Source organism: Aplysia californica, unplaced genomic scaffold (genome assembly GCF_000002075.1).
Source record: "Aplysia californica isolate F4 #8 unplaced genomic scaffold, AplCal3.0 scaffold00700, whole genome shotgun sequence".
Classification (NCBI taxonomy): Eukaryota; Metazoa; Mollusca; class Gastropoda; order Aplysiida; family Aplysiidae; genus Aplysia; species Aplysia californica.
Window position 1 is genome coordinate 218072 of NW_004797970.1, and position 15955 is coordinate 234026.

The 15955-nt window shown below is 36.0% G+C and overlaps 1 protein-coding gene across 6 annotated transcripts in view; it reads right to left on the minus strand.

The window, feature by feature from the left end:
- Window positions 1–15955, minus strand: part of LOC101847843 (mediator of RNA polymerase II transcription subunit 24) — a 44987-nt gene that overhangs the window by 21986 nt on the left and 7046 nt on the right. For 5 of the 6 annotated variants that reach the window (XM_035972467.1, XM_035972468.1, XM_035972465.1 and 2 more), the window contains exons 4-13: window positions 12396–12478; window positions 11250–11362; window positions 10480–10573; window positions 9147–9285; window positions 8422–8545; window positions 6496–6655; window positions 5128–5369; window positions 3815–3901; window positions 3018–3126; window positions 1251–1268 (exon numbers count right to left, since the gene is read on the minus strand). In XM_035972467.1, coding sequence (XP_035828360.1) covers window positions 1251–1268; window positions 3018–3126; window positions 3815–3901; window positions 5128–5369; window positions 6496–6655; window positions 8422–8545; window positions 9147–9285; window positions 10480–10573; window positions 11250–11362; window positions 12396–12478 — 1169 coding nt within the window. The remainder of the gene's footprint in view (window positions 1–1250; window positions 1269–3017; window positions 3127–3814; window positions 3902–5127; window positions 5370–6495; window positions 6656–8421; window positions 8546–9146; window positions 9286–10479; window positions 10574–11249; window positions 11363–12395; window positions 12479–15955) is intronic. The other variant, XM_013088186.2, reaches the window with a different exon arrangement.

Consider the following 15955-nt stretch of genomic DNA (forward strand, 5'->3'; position numbering starts at 1 on the left):
GAGAGAGAGAGAGAGAGAGAGACTTTCGACATCCATCAGATATCAGAGATGCCAACAGGCTACACGTAAACGGTAAAACCCCCAAACTTTTTGGACCCAGCGTAAATGCATGCACAGGGATTTAACGTTATGGCTCATGTCGTTTAATACTTCTTGTTCCAAGGCTATTTATATATATAAGTGCCATATGACATCTGGAAAACCAGCACCCCTGAGATATCAATAAGGGGAAATCGATTACGGTACTGTAAATGAAATACAGAGATAAAATAAGCCACAGTAAAAAACAAAACAAAGGAAAACCAGAACAAAACTGCTATCAAATGACAGAAAGGCTTCTCATTTAAACAGAATAGCGAAAATATGACAGGTTGCAGATCAGTATAAATCAGAGAGGATGGAAGGCAAAACGACGAGACAAACAAAATTGGGATCCGGCAACAGCGACAAAACAAAACAGGCCCAAATACAACAGTATTATCAACTCAAATTTTTTTTTTAAAGAAAGAAAAGGTTTTGTGGATGACTGAACTGACCAAACAGATTCCAAGATATAGTTTCTGGTGATTAAGTACATAGCTATAGTACATAGTAAATTTAAAGTGTCGACCTCAAACAATTAGTATGTTAATAATTATTATCCTGCATTTATTAACTTAATATCCCAGCATCAAAATCACCTGGACAAGACATACTCGCCTGCATCGTTCAATTTCTAAATATCTGAGGGGAATGTTAGGTCTTTATGTTTGCGTTATTGTGGCATGGTTATGTAAACCTTATAGCACCAGTGGCTTCGACCAGACGAGGGAACGCATCGCTCAACTCATGTAGAGAGAAGTTGTGCTAAAAGCTCTACTGTGCTCTTCATCAAAAGCCTTTGCAAAAAAAAAAAAAGAGATTAAGCATCAAGAACAAACAACAATACCGAAAAAAAACTTTTTTTTACACCTCTTAGAAAAACACTATCAGCTCTGAGAAAATTTTAATTCGTAACGAGAATACTTGAGAAAAGTACGAAAAAACCTCTTCACTTAATTTTTAAAAATCATTCTAGTACATAAACATCACAATATTCCTTTAAAAAATAGAACAAAAAAGTGTGTGAACAGTAAAAACATAAACAGCAAAAGGACAAAATGAAATAAAACAAAAACAAAAGAAAAAAAAATACTTCTAAGAAAAAAAAAACAAGAGCAGGAATCATCAAAATATCAACAACATGAGGTCTTCCAGTGAGTTTATTTCACCTTTATCATCCGCTCAGCCTGAAGAACAGAAAGGTGAAAAGAGAAGGAGAGAGAGAGAGTAAACGAATTAAGCAATCTCAGTCAGATATCCTAAATCTGCAATCAGTCACATTGTTGTCATGAAGTATTACTGAGGCCAATAAAGTCATGACCAGTCGTTCCGTCTCATCTTTTCTTTACCAATGAAAACATGTGTGAGGTGTATCCTTAACAATAGCCGGAAAAATCAGATATATGTTACAGTCTATATGTAGGTGGATATTTAGTCCCGAACTTTAGCGATAATTCAGTTCTGAGTTCGTGACGACTCTAAAAAAAATAAAAATACTGCAGTAAAAGCAAAAATGTTAAGCATGAAACAAGATTAATCACCAAAAACAAACAAAAATAATGATAAGGGAAAGCCAGTAACATAAGGGATGCGGCTAGACAAGCAAGTTAGTCACACAGGATCACGCAACACACTGCAAGACAACAAAGATTCATGCCAGTCTCAAACTATAGGGGAGGACACAGGAACAGAAGAGACAGCAGTTACAGGTGAAGTACAGAAGAAAACTAAGAAAAACAGCAAAACAACACAAGAAAAAACAAAACAAAACAACCCACAAAACCAAAAACAACGGTGGGGGGGGGGGGGGGGGAGAGACACAAAACCAAAATAAACCCAATGCCCAAGTCACTCTTCTAATGATGGTAGCTGATTTTGAGACGAGAAAAAATGTAAACTAAATTGGAAAAAAATGTTAAATGGCGCAAGACCAAAGCATCCAGTTACTAGGCACAATCCTAACACAAAAGTATAGCTTTTAAAAGTAGGATCATCTTATCCCCATACAAGAATGCACGACTGCAGCATCTTAAAAGCTCTAAAAAGCTTCACAAAAATCAGTAGTTATCAGTTATCACTAACAGAGAAGTGAACAAGCAAACACAAACTTCATTACAGAAATAAGCAACACACATAATCAAGAAAATATAGCCAATAGACATTCAAAGAAGGAATAAAGGCACCAAATTATTTTTTTAAAGCCCTGTTAATTTTACACAGGCAATGGCCGCTACATTTGTAAGAAAGTAGGAGCTGTCATAACAGGAGAGAAACATTTTATCACAAAACTTGAATTACAATTTACAGGTTTGCCAGCTTTTTCAAAACCCACTGGGTACATAACAAAAAAAAGTTACATCAAGGTGACTGATTTTGGTGCAGTCTATGCAAATCTTCTCTCAAATTCCCAATTGCCAAATTAGAGACAGTACCAGGAAATTCGGGACAGTTGGCAAACCTGATACAATGACTTTCTTTTCAGCAACAAAAGAGTTTAGGGATCAGTGTGAATATTCTGAGAATGCCCATTCCACTGCGAGCCCCTTACTTCATCCAATATGCCACAGTAAAAATGAGATCATTTAGATAATTCATAGACTTGATATGTCATCTACAAGGCTGGCCACTGTCATGGCTGCCACTCTCTGCTCTCTGTAAAAAACTTTGCCCCGCTGATGCGCATAATGGTTATGCAAATGAAGGGCAAAACACAAGTCTCGCTATAGTGGGGTGGGTGCACAACTTTTTCCTCCTTGCACTTCATTTGGTTCCAATTATAGTCAAATGGCACGCTCCATAGTGAACCAGAATCATATCAGGAGCGCCTAGTCTAAGATATTGTGATACAAGTCTATAGGGTAACCATACTCAAAGCCAGTGAGTTCTAAGTTAATTGAGGTTTTTCTGATCTACCAAGACCAGACTCTGAGGCTCACCTTCAGAATGCTGGTGACCGTAGACTCCGCATGGGACACTCGACTAAGGTTTTTGGCATCACTGGACCCTGTAATGTCTGACCGCCTCAGCTTGCTCCTCTGTTCCAACCTGAAATGAGAAGGCTCCGGTCAACTACAGGACGACCCACACACGAACGAGACAAAGTTCATCAATGCTATCACTAAACAACTTGAATTAAAAGCATCACACATCATCACTGCGTTAGCAAAATGGCACATCTCATTTTAGCTCCTTTTGGGATAAATGGGGAAAAATTGTTCACCTATACTATACTACTTACCACCTAATAATGGTAAAACCTGCCACGCACGTTTCTTTTGTACCTGCCAACCCCATTTTTGTTTTGGTTTTACCAAAAGATAGATATAGTACCATCAAACAAAAGGCTAGTTGCATTTTGGTACAACTCTTGAGTTATGCCATTTTGTTGGCGCAGTGACGATATGCTTCCTTTCCATATTTTTCCAACCTCATGCAATTAATGTTTTGTCTCCACTTTCACCCTAAACAAATTATGATGCAATATACGAGCCAAAACAACCAAACCAACAAAATTTCACTCACACAGACAATAAAATTTTTTTTTGCAATTTTAAAAGAAACGTATTCAAAGTAATCAAAGCTAACACATTCATACTTTGTTAGCATCAAGGGCTTTACACTTATGCTGAAAATAGCAAGATGAAATAATTAATAAATACGACCCCAACTAAAACAGAAAAAAAAAATATGCGAAAGAGTCCCCACAGCTTTGAGAGACCACACATTTGCCTACCTCTTCTGAGTGAGTATATTTTTCTGTGCTTCAGAAATGATGTTAGCTCTGTGCAGCTCGTTGATAAACTGACTGAGCATGTCATAGCTGGAAAACACAAAAATAAGGACAAGGTCAAACAAGTGATCAGTGTTGTAAGCAAGCCAGAAAGCACATTCAAACAACATGCCAAGACAATAAGAAAAGGACAATCAACAGAAAAATACAACAAATAACGGATACACAGCATACAAAGACAACAAATAACGAATAAACAACATATGAAGTAAAGACAGGTAAAGAATTCACAAAATTATCAAGTGCCCTGACTCAAAAGTATGGGCTGTCATGGCCCTTCAAATAGCATCGGTAGTTGTCCAAGTCAGTATAGTCATAAACCTTAGCAAAAAATATAATAATAGTGCAATTGTCTCCAGCTCAAAACATGCCGGCTCAAGATCCTATAAACAGAAGAGTTCACATTTTCCCTAAGACAAAAAAACAACAACAAAAAACAAAAAACAACAAAAAACAAAAAACAACAAAAACCAGTTATGTGTATGCACTTCTCATATATAATAAGTGGCTTCTATTAACTCACTCAACCCAAGGCCTACACTTCCGGGTTGTCAGCTCTCCCTAGAGATTTTTACCACTTTTTGAAAAATTGAAAAAGATACTAAATTCTAAGATATCCTACCAAATTTGGTACACATTTTGTTCCAACCTTTATTTGTGAGAATTGAAAATTTGAAGGCAAAATATGCCATATTTTTTATGCAACACTTCGTTGGAAAAGGTCTATATACAGAGTCAAAATGTACACAATAAAGCGAAGAAATGAAGTGCGTCAATTTCGCACCCCCTCGCACGGTTCATGAATATAGCTTTCTTTGTTCTAAATTTGGGCTTGCACTTATGGTTATAGTCTGTATCAAACACAAAATGATTACTTTTTCAAAAAGGCTATAGTTTGCTTCACACAAAAGAAGTGTTTTCGGTCACGAGAGCAAAATTTTCCATACTGATACTGTCGGCTTTAGAGTTGGAGCGTTGTATGGGCATACCGATATTATCGGCATTAGGGCTGAGTGAGTTAAGCCAAAGTGATTATTTTCATTTCAAACAAAACCAAACCACTTTAGAGCTCCTGTCAACCACTGACAATATTATTTCATTTACATTAGAGTAATTATCTTTACATTAGTGTGATTATCTTACAGAAAAACATTCATAATTTTTTTTTAAGACTTTGGTGAAAAATTAATGTAGTTCATCTTAAACTCAAATAAGTACAAGACAAAAAACAAAAAGCTAAAGAGAAAGAGTCCCACTTCTGCTTGATGTCCGTCTGGTCGAGGAGATGTGAGTACTCCATGAGCATGTCGATGCCTTTCTCCACCTGTATGGCCACGTCCCAGTCGGGCATCTGCTGCCTCATGGTGGACAAGATGTGTGGGAGCTTCAGGAAGATGAAGGTGGCCCACTGCAGGTCCTCTGTGTACTCGCTTGTGTCCAGGAAGCCCATGAAGCAGGCGCGGAACATCTCCAGGCACATCTGGGGCATGGACAGCTTCTGTTGAGGAGGTCGGGAAAAGAACAATGGTGAAATGGTATAGGTTTAACGCCCCTGTCAACACTATTAGGTTATTTAGGAGGCGTGGCCTCCGAGTTTAACGAGGTAAAATGGCATAGGTTTAACACCCCTATCAACACCAATAGGTTATTTAAGAATCTACAATCTAGTCTGACCAAACAGATACCTGTGTAAGACAATTATCTGAACAAACGGCCACTTCATTCCCCTTACATTTCTGTTTTACATAATAATGACACTATATAAGACTTTCAGCTGTCTAAGAAACCAACATTTCTAATTGACAATGGGTGGCCATCTTTGGCAATTTCTACAGCATTTACTTTACTTTATTACTTTTCATACTATGTGTTGCCATTGAGAGTCCAGGGAAGATGCAGTTTTCTGCTGAAGGCCAGCTCTGCGGCTTTGAGTTAATAACAATAATAATGAGAATTTATATTGCGCCTAATACCATGAAGGCTCTAAGCAATGTACAATGTAAAATTATCACTCAATTGACAAATCAAAGACAGAGAATGCAAATTTGTAAGACCATTTAATAACACATACATGAATACACGCATATGCAGTCCAAGAAAATGGAGGTTAAATGAAACGACAGACATCTCTCACACTAACAAAGAGCCACTATCCAGAAGACAACTTTGTCAAACATAAACAAGGCAGGGAGTTTAATTGGCAAAATGTCTCTTAGTACAGTGTCTAAGATTTTTGATTGAATGCAAAAAAAAATCGCAATGAAAAGAAAATGAGGAAGAAAAAGAGGAAGCAAAAGATGAAGGAGCAGCAAAAGAAGAATACGCAAAAGTAGAAGAGGCAAAAAAAAAAGCATGAAAAGAAGAATAAGCAACAGCAACAACAAAATCAGAAGAAGCAAAAAAAAAAAGAAAAAAAAAGAAGGAAAAGAAGAAGCAAAAAAAAAGGAAATATTCAAAGGAAGAAGAAACAAAAATAAAAGAAGCAAAACACCCCTCCCCCCCCAAAAAAAAACCCCCAGAAGAAGTAAAAGAAGCAGAAATAAACAAAGAAGCAACAGAAGAAGAGGAAGAAACAAAAAAAAAAACCATAGAAAAAAGCAACAGAAGAAGAGCATCTGACTGACCATGAGCCTGGAGACCATGAGGATCTGGTCCACAAAGGGCTGCACGTCGCTGTTGGTGTTGAAGATGGCCTCCAGGGCCACCAGACCGCTGATGGTCGGGTAGATCGGGGCATGCAGAACCTCCAGCACGGGACCCAGCACAAGCTGCTGCTCCTCCATTCTGGAAAGAAACCCATTTTCATTCATTTTTTAATTACCATGAAAATCTTTACAATAAGATTTTTAACCCCACAAATGGACATGAAGCTTTTTAAATGCTTGAAATGTGGCAAACTCTTCTTGCCAAAATTAGTCTCATTAGCTATGGAAGAAGCCACAAATCATCTTAATCCTTATTTCTTCTGTTTCTCTTCAAGAAATATTCTTCGGCGCACATATTTTGGTAATCGTCAGCTATTAATGGACGAACTACAGGAACACCTGCTCCATTAGCCACCTGTATAAGACAATCACCTATACAAACATCGACTTCCCATTTGCTCCTTTGTGTATTTTTTACATTATTATGACTTTGTAAGACTTTCACCTGTCTAAGACATTTCTCGTCGACAATGAGCGGCCAACTTAGACAGTTTGGACTCTATTATTATCAATATCATAAAGGCTAACCACCATCCCCAGGACAGGGAGGGGATGGGCTTAGAATAGGCAACAAAAGCTAGGAAAAATGTAAAAACTAATTAATTAAAAATTAAAAAACTAACAAATAGACCTAATCATTGTTTTTCATATTCTCTCATAGATCCTTTTTAACTCATTCGCTACGCCGAGCCGTGGGGGGGCGGCGCGGCTAAAGTGCCATCAGTACGCTAAGCCGCCCCGGCGGCTCGAGAGCCGACATTCAATGTTAGCTTGGTGTCTATTCCAATCCACATATCCATGTTAAAATAAAGGTCATAATATAATGTTGACTTCCGGGTCAAGCGTTTCCACCGAAAATCGGAAGTTTTGATTCAGTTTTGAAACACGATTTCGAAGTTTATGCGACATTGTTTTATGGCGAAGCCCAAATTATAGCCCTGACACCAGTCTTGGTACTTTTACACAACAAAATGTATCATTATTTTGCTCACTAAAGAAATGTAGGACTCTTCTTTATAATATTGATACTATTGGACTCAAATTGCCAGAGCACTGTAATTGAGAAATCAATATTTTTTAGTGCTAGATGTAGGCCTAGATCTAAATAGTCAAAATATTTTTTGCTACCCAAAATCACTACTTTTGGGTGAAATTACTCAAAAAGTACCACCCAAGACATGTATAGGTTTATTCCAAATGCAAATCTTAATAATTCCATATAAGATACGAGTGTTTTTTTCTGTTTGTGATCCTTTTTTCAAGATTTTTTTTTTTTTTTTTTTTCAATATCAGATGTTATGATCCAAATGTACAAATATTATGGAATATAGGTAAATAACTGCACATTTTTCAATATTTTCCTGTTCTAAATACAGTTAAAGTTATTTTGATGTATCATATGACTAGGTGCAAACATATTTTTTGAGTTTCACCTGGGGTTATTAATTTTTTTATTTTCAAATTTTATCCGCATCCAATCACAATTGTGTTGCTTAATCGCCTCTTACAGGAACCAAAGTTGAAAAATACACAAATAAGCAATACAGGTGTATTCTACAAACCATACTGAAAATGTTGGTATATAATATATTGATATTTATTCGAATTTATGGCCCCAAAGACATGTGAACTGCGCACTAGTCATCATCTCATTTCACCCTCCCGAAAAAAATTCGTCCACAAGCCGAAAATAATATGTAGCGAATGAGTTAATGTTGAAATATCAAGGTACCTACTCGCTCACATTTTCTTAGTCAACGATTGTCGTACATGAATAAGACCACTAACATGGCATCTGAAAAAGGGACAAGGAACAAAAGAAAATAATAAAGTCTATCCGCTTACTTTGATAAAAGCATGAGAGCATTGTTGATCTTCTCCCTCGTGTCCTCCGACATAGAGGCTGGGGAGAGCTGGGTTAGGGTTCCCCGGACATTCATCTCACACTGCTCAAACTCTCGGTATTCCTCTGGTAGAGAAACATCAATAAACATGTCAGTTTAAGTTTTTATTTTGTACGAATTTTACAGCACTTAGATGCATATAATTAATGTATGGATGAGAAATGTTCTGATGCACAAATTTTCTCCTTGAGGATATATTTCCACGGATAGATGAATTAGTCAAATAACCAGCACAGAGTGGCCTTGCATTGCCAGTTCCTCTCTTGCACACAGCTCATCTACACACACGTTTTACTCAATGGTAACAACATCCTATTGATTTTTCAAAGCATGAATTCAAGTATCTCATTTCCTTCAGTTTATGTAAAATTAAACAAATATTAAAAACTAGAATAACTACAGCTCATTATTTTCATCCCCCCACCCCAAAAAATAATTTTTTAAACAGCCTCCACACTTAAACCACCGCAAATTAAAAGTGCTTACAATTTTATGCCCATGAACAGCAATCAAAAGAAAAATACCTGAAACTCTCAGCATTTAGATTCTTGAAATGCATAAATTTCTTGTTTGCGCACATACACAATTATGGCACTAAAATTTGTCTTTTGAGAAAGACCCACAAGCAGTCAATGGTGGGGCTTCTCTCAGTACACGACAACTCACCAGCACTGTCTGCCCGAGCCACCTGCATCAGACTACGCACCGCACGACGCTCCAGAATGTTGGAGATTGCTCGGCTAGAGTTGTCGATGATGACAAAATATTCAGAGGCTACTTGGTTTGGCCTGTTGTCTTGCAGCCTCTGTAAATTTTAAGAGTCATAACTTGTCAACAGGTCTATGAAACTAATATTTAGTTTTAGTAAGAGTTTTATGGCACTTGCAATGCGAATAGGTCATATAAGTGCCACAGATTAGAGGTGTTACAAGAGAATAAGATACAAAAGTAAAAGGATGGGAAATAAAAACAATAGATGTTCAATAGGAAAAAAAAGCAATATATACCAGAGCACCCCCCGACCACCCACTACATGAAACTTAATAAAAGTAAAAATACAGTCGCACCTCCTTCTTCAAGTTTAGATATTCCTGTAAAAATAAAGGATAGTCCCACACTTCGAACATTCTTGACATAGTGCATAGACCCAGTGTTAACATGGAGTTAACATGGAAAGCTCACCACATCTACCCTGTCTAGTTATTTCACTGCGATCAGTAAGGATGCCACAATGCAGTCAAAATAATATCAGCCACAGCAGAAGTCACACATCTTCTTAACCTTTAATTCTTCTAATTCTTCTATTTCACTGGAGAAATATTCTCCTCTGCAGATGCACTGGTTGTACGCAGACATTGACAGATGAACTATAATCATGGAGTTAACAAGGAGTTGCATCTATGTCGTGAATAAACAGAAAACACAGCATTGTGATTGTCATGACGCATGGAGGTATGGGGAGTTGTTCTTTACTTTTGCTTGCATTTCTTATTTTTTTTAAAGCAGAAATTTCTTGAGAGGCAGCACCCTCTGACTACAGTTCCTATATGTAATAATACAGCCAAACCTGCTCTGACGGGCACCTCTCTATGACAATCATCTGCACAAATGACCACTTCCCATTACCCCTCTTGCACTTTGTATTTTTGTCATCATAATGACAATGTCCAAGACTTCCACTTATAAAAGACAACCACTCAGCTGGGTTTTACTTTTATTGGCACTTCGTAGCGGAAGTGGAGCCTTTAAATGTTCATAATGTGGCAAAGTTTTCTGTGCCAGAATTGATTATATCAGTTACAGCAGAAGCCACAAGTCATCATAACCTTTAATTTGTCAAATTCTTCTATTTCGCTGGAGAAATATTCTCCTCTACGGATGTATTGGTTATCATCAGATATTGGCAAACGAGCTATTATTATTATTATATTGCAGTGGCTGCAAAAATTCCTTGAGATGCGCCCCTCTTTGGCTGGCAGTTGCCAAAAGTAATTGTTACCTGCAAGCAACTGAGTAAAGCTTTGAGTAGCCAGTGGATCAGTCGCAGCATAGTGCGCATCAGCTGGAGGGCCGAGTCCGGGCAGGGGCTCAAACTGGTGGGCAAAAACAAAATATATGCAATGAGAGAGAGAGAGAGAAAGAGAGAGAGAGAGAGAGCGAGAGGGAGATGCATTGCAAGCACAACAGTTTAGTTTTAGTAAGAGTTTCACGGCACTTGCAACACAATAAGATCACATAAATGCCGAAGATTAGAGGTGTTACAAGAGAGTAAAAAACACACCAAAAAAAGGAGGACAGATCAGGATGATAGATGTTTGATAGGAAAGAAGGAGCAAACCACACCAGAACACCCGCCAACCACCCACTGCATAACAGTTGTACATTTCAAACTAGACAAGATACACATTACAAGCCTGACAGATTTACATTACAAGCGCGAGAGCTATACATTATAACCCTGACAGATATATGTAACAAGCCACACAGATATATATTTTGGCCCGACAGATATGCATAACAAGCGTAGGTGATATAATTTCATGCCAGAAAAAAGTGTATCATCAGCCTCAAAGATATGCCATAACACTGAAAGACTCACATAGATAAACGAAACAGAAAAATTTGAAAGAGAACTGTCATATTGAACTTGTGCTTTTATAGACTGACAGCATGTAAGGTACTCCAGATAGTTTTTTAAAAATCAATTTTTGTTTGTAAACACCTATGCTCTCATTTCACAGGTAAAAGAGTACTTAGGAAAGAAAATACCTTATTTTAGAGCCAAACATCTCTGCCAAATGAAGGAGGGCTAGAACACAATGTGGACGTGAGAAATCTTCAAACTCTGTGATGTACTTGAGAACAGTGTTGAAGGGGATCATCTGAAGAAACACACATACACTGAAAACATTTGATCTTTTTTTTTCATTGATAGTACAGGAATCAATATGACCACGGCAGCAGCCTAAAAACTCCTCAACAAACCATAATAAAGACAGAAGCTTGGCTTCAAGAGATTTTTCAAATAAATTCATGTTTCAATAAAATGAAGTATCTTGTGATTCACATTTACGCTTTAATTTACATACCTGCCAACCACTCAATGACCCAAAATAGGAGTTTTCTTCAGAAGCCTCCAATAAATCAGAGTCTTGGAACAAAAATCTGAGTTTCCGGACCCCAGAAAATCAAGGTTATATAATGAACCAACAAAGACGAATAAACATGTATTGTAAATACACCCAAATAAAAATGTGTCTTTTCGGGTGAAATATCAGTCACCTGCGACCTGACAAAAACAGATTTCTAGCAGCCAAAAAAAAGATTATTTTAGGCAAATCTAATCGGAATTGCTTCACTCTTGAAACCCTGAGTTATTTCCACCATTTCCCAGAGTTTTTTCTAAAGCCACCTACACCTGGTGCAGTATGTCTCATTATAATGCCAAAAGTTGCCTCCAACTTCTAAATGGTGGAAAAAAAGGCTTAGTCATTACTAAAAAAAATTGGTTCGGGAATACTTCTGAAAAACAAGCACTAAATGAAGTGAACAGTTGCCACTAGCATCAGACGTTCCCAGCATCCAATGGGAAACAAGGTTATTACCGATGGGGTTTAAAGAGTTAACAAGCCAAAGATAACTTTTTAAAACAGAGCTCTGATTTTATCGGAGTACTTGGAAAGTCTAATGAAAATACATGTACATGTTATGTAAACTGCTCCCCTTCATCTACGCAAATATTGAAAACCCAACATCCAACACCTGGAATATCAAGGGGTGCCTTCCCTGGCTCGGAGGTTAACTCACAAATGTTAACAGACAAACACACCCTTGTTTTAACTTGATCACTTCAAATTTACATACACTTTAAAATCTACAATAACTACAGATATCAAAGTCAGAAAAAGCCCTTACCTGTGACAATACACTGTGTTTTAAATAAGACAATATCAGAGATACTGGGGTACTTCCAACCACTGCCCTTTGCATCAAAATTTCTGAAGAGGGGGAAAAAATATACATTCATGAATGGTAAAAGGAGGCTCCAAAATTTGGTATAATGGCATTGGTACATCATAGTTCTATAGCCAGCATTTCATTGCAGCAAAACATAAAGAAATCTTTAATAACTATGTCCATGATATAAAATGTTATAGCAATTTATTCCTATTATCAAGCGTGCATTTCCAACCAATGGAACACTAATTTAAATAACTGAACAACCAGTGTTAAATTATGACCCATAAGTAACTGTTTCCATTAATATCCTGCTCCGTTAATTTCAAGTAATTTGAGAATGGTTTGGAACATACAGTGTGGAGATACTGAAATTCATAATCTGACTGGCTACAATTTCACTAATCTTTGCTGTCATTATGTTTGATATCTGAAGAACCAGTCACATTTTAGTCACGTGTCCACGGCAGATGTCTGACAAACTCCTTACATTGTAGATCTCCATCCTTAGTTAACTGACTGTCAGCCTAGAGCAAATTGACTGCTCAATGTAAGACCCCATCCTACATCACTTCTCAAAACAGTGAATGGCAGAGTCTTACACTACATAGTCAAAATAGTTTCCGATCTCTAAAACATTACAGGAGAGCATTTGCCAAAAGGTGGGATACCTGGATGTGACAAATGAGGTCCAAAATCAACTTTATGTAATAACTCTTTAATCATCCATATTATATAGCCTAATGATTGCTCTTTCAGGCTCAGTAACTGCCGAAGCTGTAAAGGCAATGATCTTGGTGTAATTCTGACTTGAATGATGGAAATAGCAAAAAATTTGTTCATAACAATGACACAAATTTATGAATACTCCAAGTTCCTTTCTTCAGCTAGGCTGAGGTTATATTTTGAGACATAGCAAACTAGGCTGAGGTTATATTTTGAGACATAGCAAACAACTTCCAAAAATACATAGAATTGATAGTTTATAAAAATCTTTATTAATTTTTGATAAAATTACTTTTTTGTGTCATAATAGTTATGAACGAACAATAAGTGACCAAAATACTGTCAATTGGGTCAAGTTTCATTGACTAGAATTGTCTAAAATAACACTCTGGTCTAATTATAGTCAAGTGATAAATGAAAGACCATTTAACAGCTATTTTCAAACGCAAACTGGTCACAGGGCATGTTATGCATAAATTTAAAGTTCGTTCATAACCATTATGACTCACTGTTTCGTTCATAACTATTATGACAAATTTTACTTTGGGCCCCAAAAATTAACTTATTGTTAGACTGTCTTTCACATAAAATGGTTTTCATTTATGAGAGACTCTCCTTAAGATATGATAGATTCCTCTATGTAGGAAGAATTAAAAGTTTATTTACTGAAAAACCCTTAGAATACCTTTAAAATGGTTCGTTCATAACAATTGTGACAAACTTCAATTTTGACCTAAAAATTAATACATTTTGATCTGTCATTCATTTTAAAAAACTTTTATTAAATGAAACTCTCCTCATAATATGTATCTCTGTACATGTTTTTAAAGTTTACTAACACTGGAAAGCCCTAAAAATTATTAAATGGACATAGTTCATTCATAACCATTACTACAAAAATATAATGCTAATTATAATCCACACCCATACACTTATGATAAAAATCAAAATATCAGAATGTATGCAAGGTCTATTACGTCCTTAAGTTGGGTTAAAATTAAAAATACATCCCAAAACAACTGTAAATTACATGGAATAAGGTTTCGTTCATAACCATTATGACACACTGTTTCGTTCATAACTATTATGACAAATTTTACTTGGGCCCAAAAAATTAACTATTGTTCTGTCATTCACATAAAATTGTTTTAATTTATGAGACTCTCCTCAAAATAAGCATATATGTAGGAAGAATTCAAAGTTAAATCACTGAAAAACCCTTAGAGTACCTTTAATGGTTCGTTCATAACAATTATGACAAAGTTCAGTTTTGACCTAAAAATTAATATTTTGACCTGTCATTTACTTTAAAATTTTATATTAAATGAAAGTTTCCTCATAATATGTATCTGTGTACATGTTTTTAATGTTTATCAACTCTGGAAAGCCCTCAGAGTACAATATGTAGTTCGTTCATAACAATTACTACAAAAGAAAAATACTGATTAAAGTACACACCCATACACTTAGATAAAAATCAAAATATCAGAATGTAAGCAAGGTCTAATACATCCTTAAGTTGGGTTAAAATTAAAAATACATCCCAAAACAACTGTAAATTACATGGAATAAGGTTTCGTTCATAACCATTATGACACACTGTTTCGTTCATAACTATTATGACAAATTTTACTTGGGCCCAAAAAATTAACTATTGTTCTGTCATTCACATAAAATTGTTTTAATTTATGAGACTCTCCTCAAAATAAGCATATATGTAGGAAGAATTCAAAGTTAAATCACTGAAAAACCCTTAGAATACCTTTAATGGTTCGTTCATAACAATTATGACAAAGTTCAGTTTTGACCTAAAAATTAATATTTTGACCTGTCATTTACTTTAAAATTTTATATTAAATGAAAGTTTCCTCATAATATGTATCTGTGTACATGTTTTTAATGTTTATCAACTCTGGAAAGCCCTCAGAGTACAATATGTAGTTCGTTCATAACAATTACTACAAAAGAAAAATACTGATTAAAGTACACACCCATACACTTCGATAAAAATCAAAATATCAGAATGTAAGCAAGGTCTAATACATCCTTAAGTTGGGTTAAAATTAAAAATACATCCCAAAACAACTGTAAATTACATGGAATAAGGTTTCGTTCATAACCATTATGACACGTTGTCACGTTCATCACATGATGACAATCCATTATGACAAGCATATTTTTGCCTCTTCTTCGCTTCTCTTTTGAGTCATCAGCACGCTACTCTTCCATGTTTATGCCACCATGTAAAAGGATGTTGTGAAACAGTGGGAAGTCCCTCACATTATATTTTGCAGAAATATCATTAAGTGTTTGTTCATAACATCATTATGACAAACCTGGATTATCTCAATCAAAGTCATATATAAGCAAAACCATGCGATGGAGCGGAAAATTACCCTTCTGATGGATCAATGTCAAACCAATGTTTAACGATTTGGGTTTTCTAGACCTTGGAAAGTCTGATGATGTAATTATGATACGAGTTATAAACGAACTTATAAATTTTACTCAGCAATAACATCATTAATATAACAAAATAAAACCATTTTAATGGACACACAGTGTTATGATGGTGTATACTAAATATTTTCAATGTTTGGATGCACTACTGTTTGATAGTTTAAGATAACAATATTCTGTATTTAACATACAATTACATGTGCACTCAGGATGAGTAAAAAATGCCCTATTTTTAGTACTATTACCTTTCTATGAAGAGATATAAGATGCACACATCAATCTACTTGCTCATGCAGCTTGACCAACTTATTTCCTTGCCATATGCATGCAAT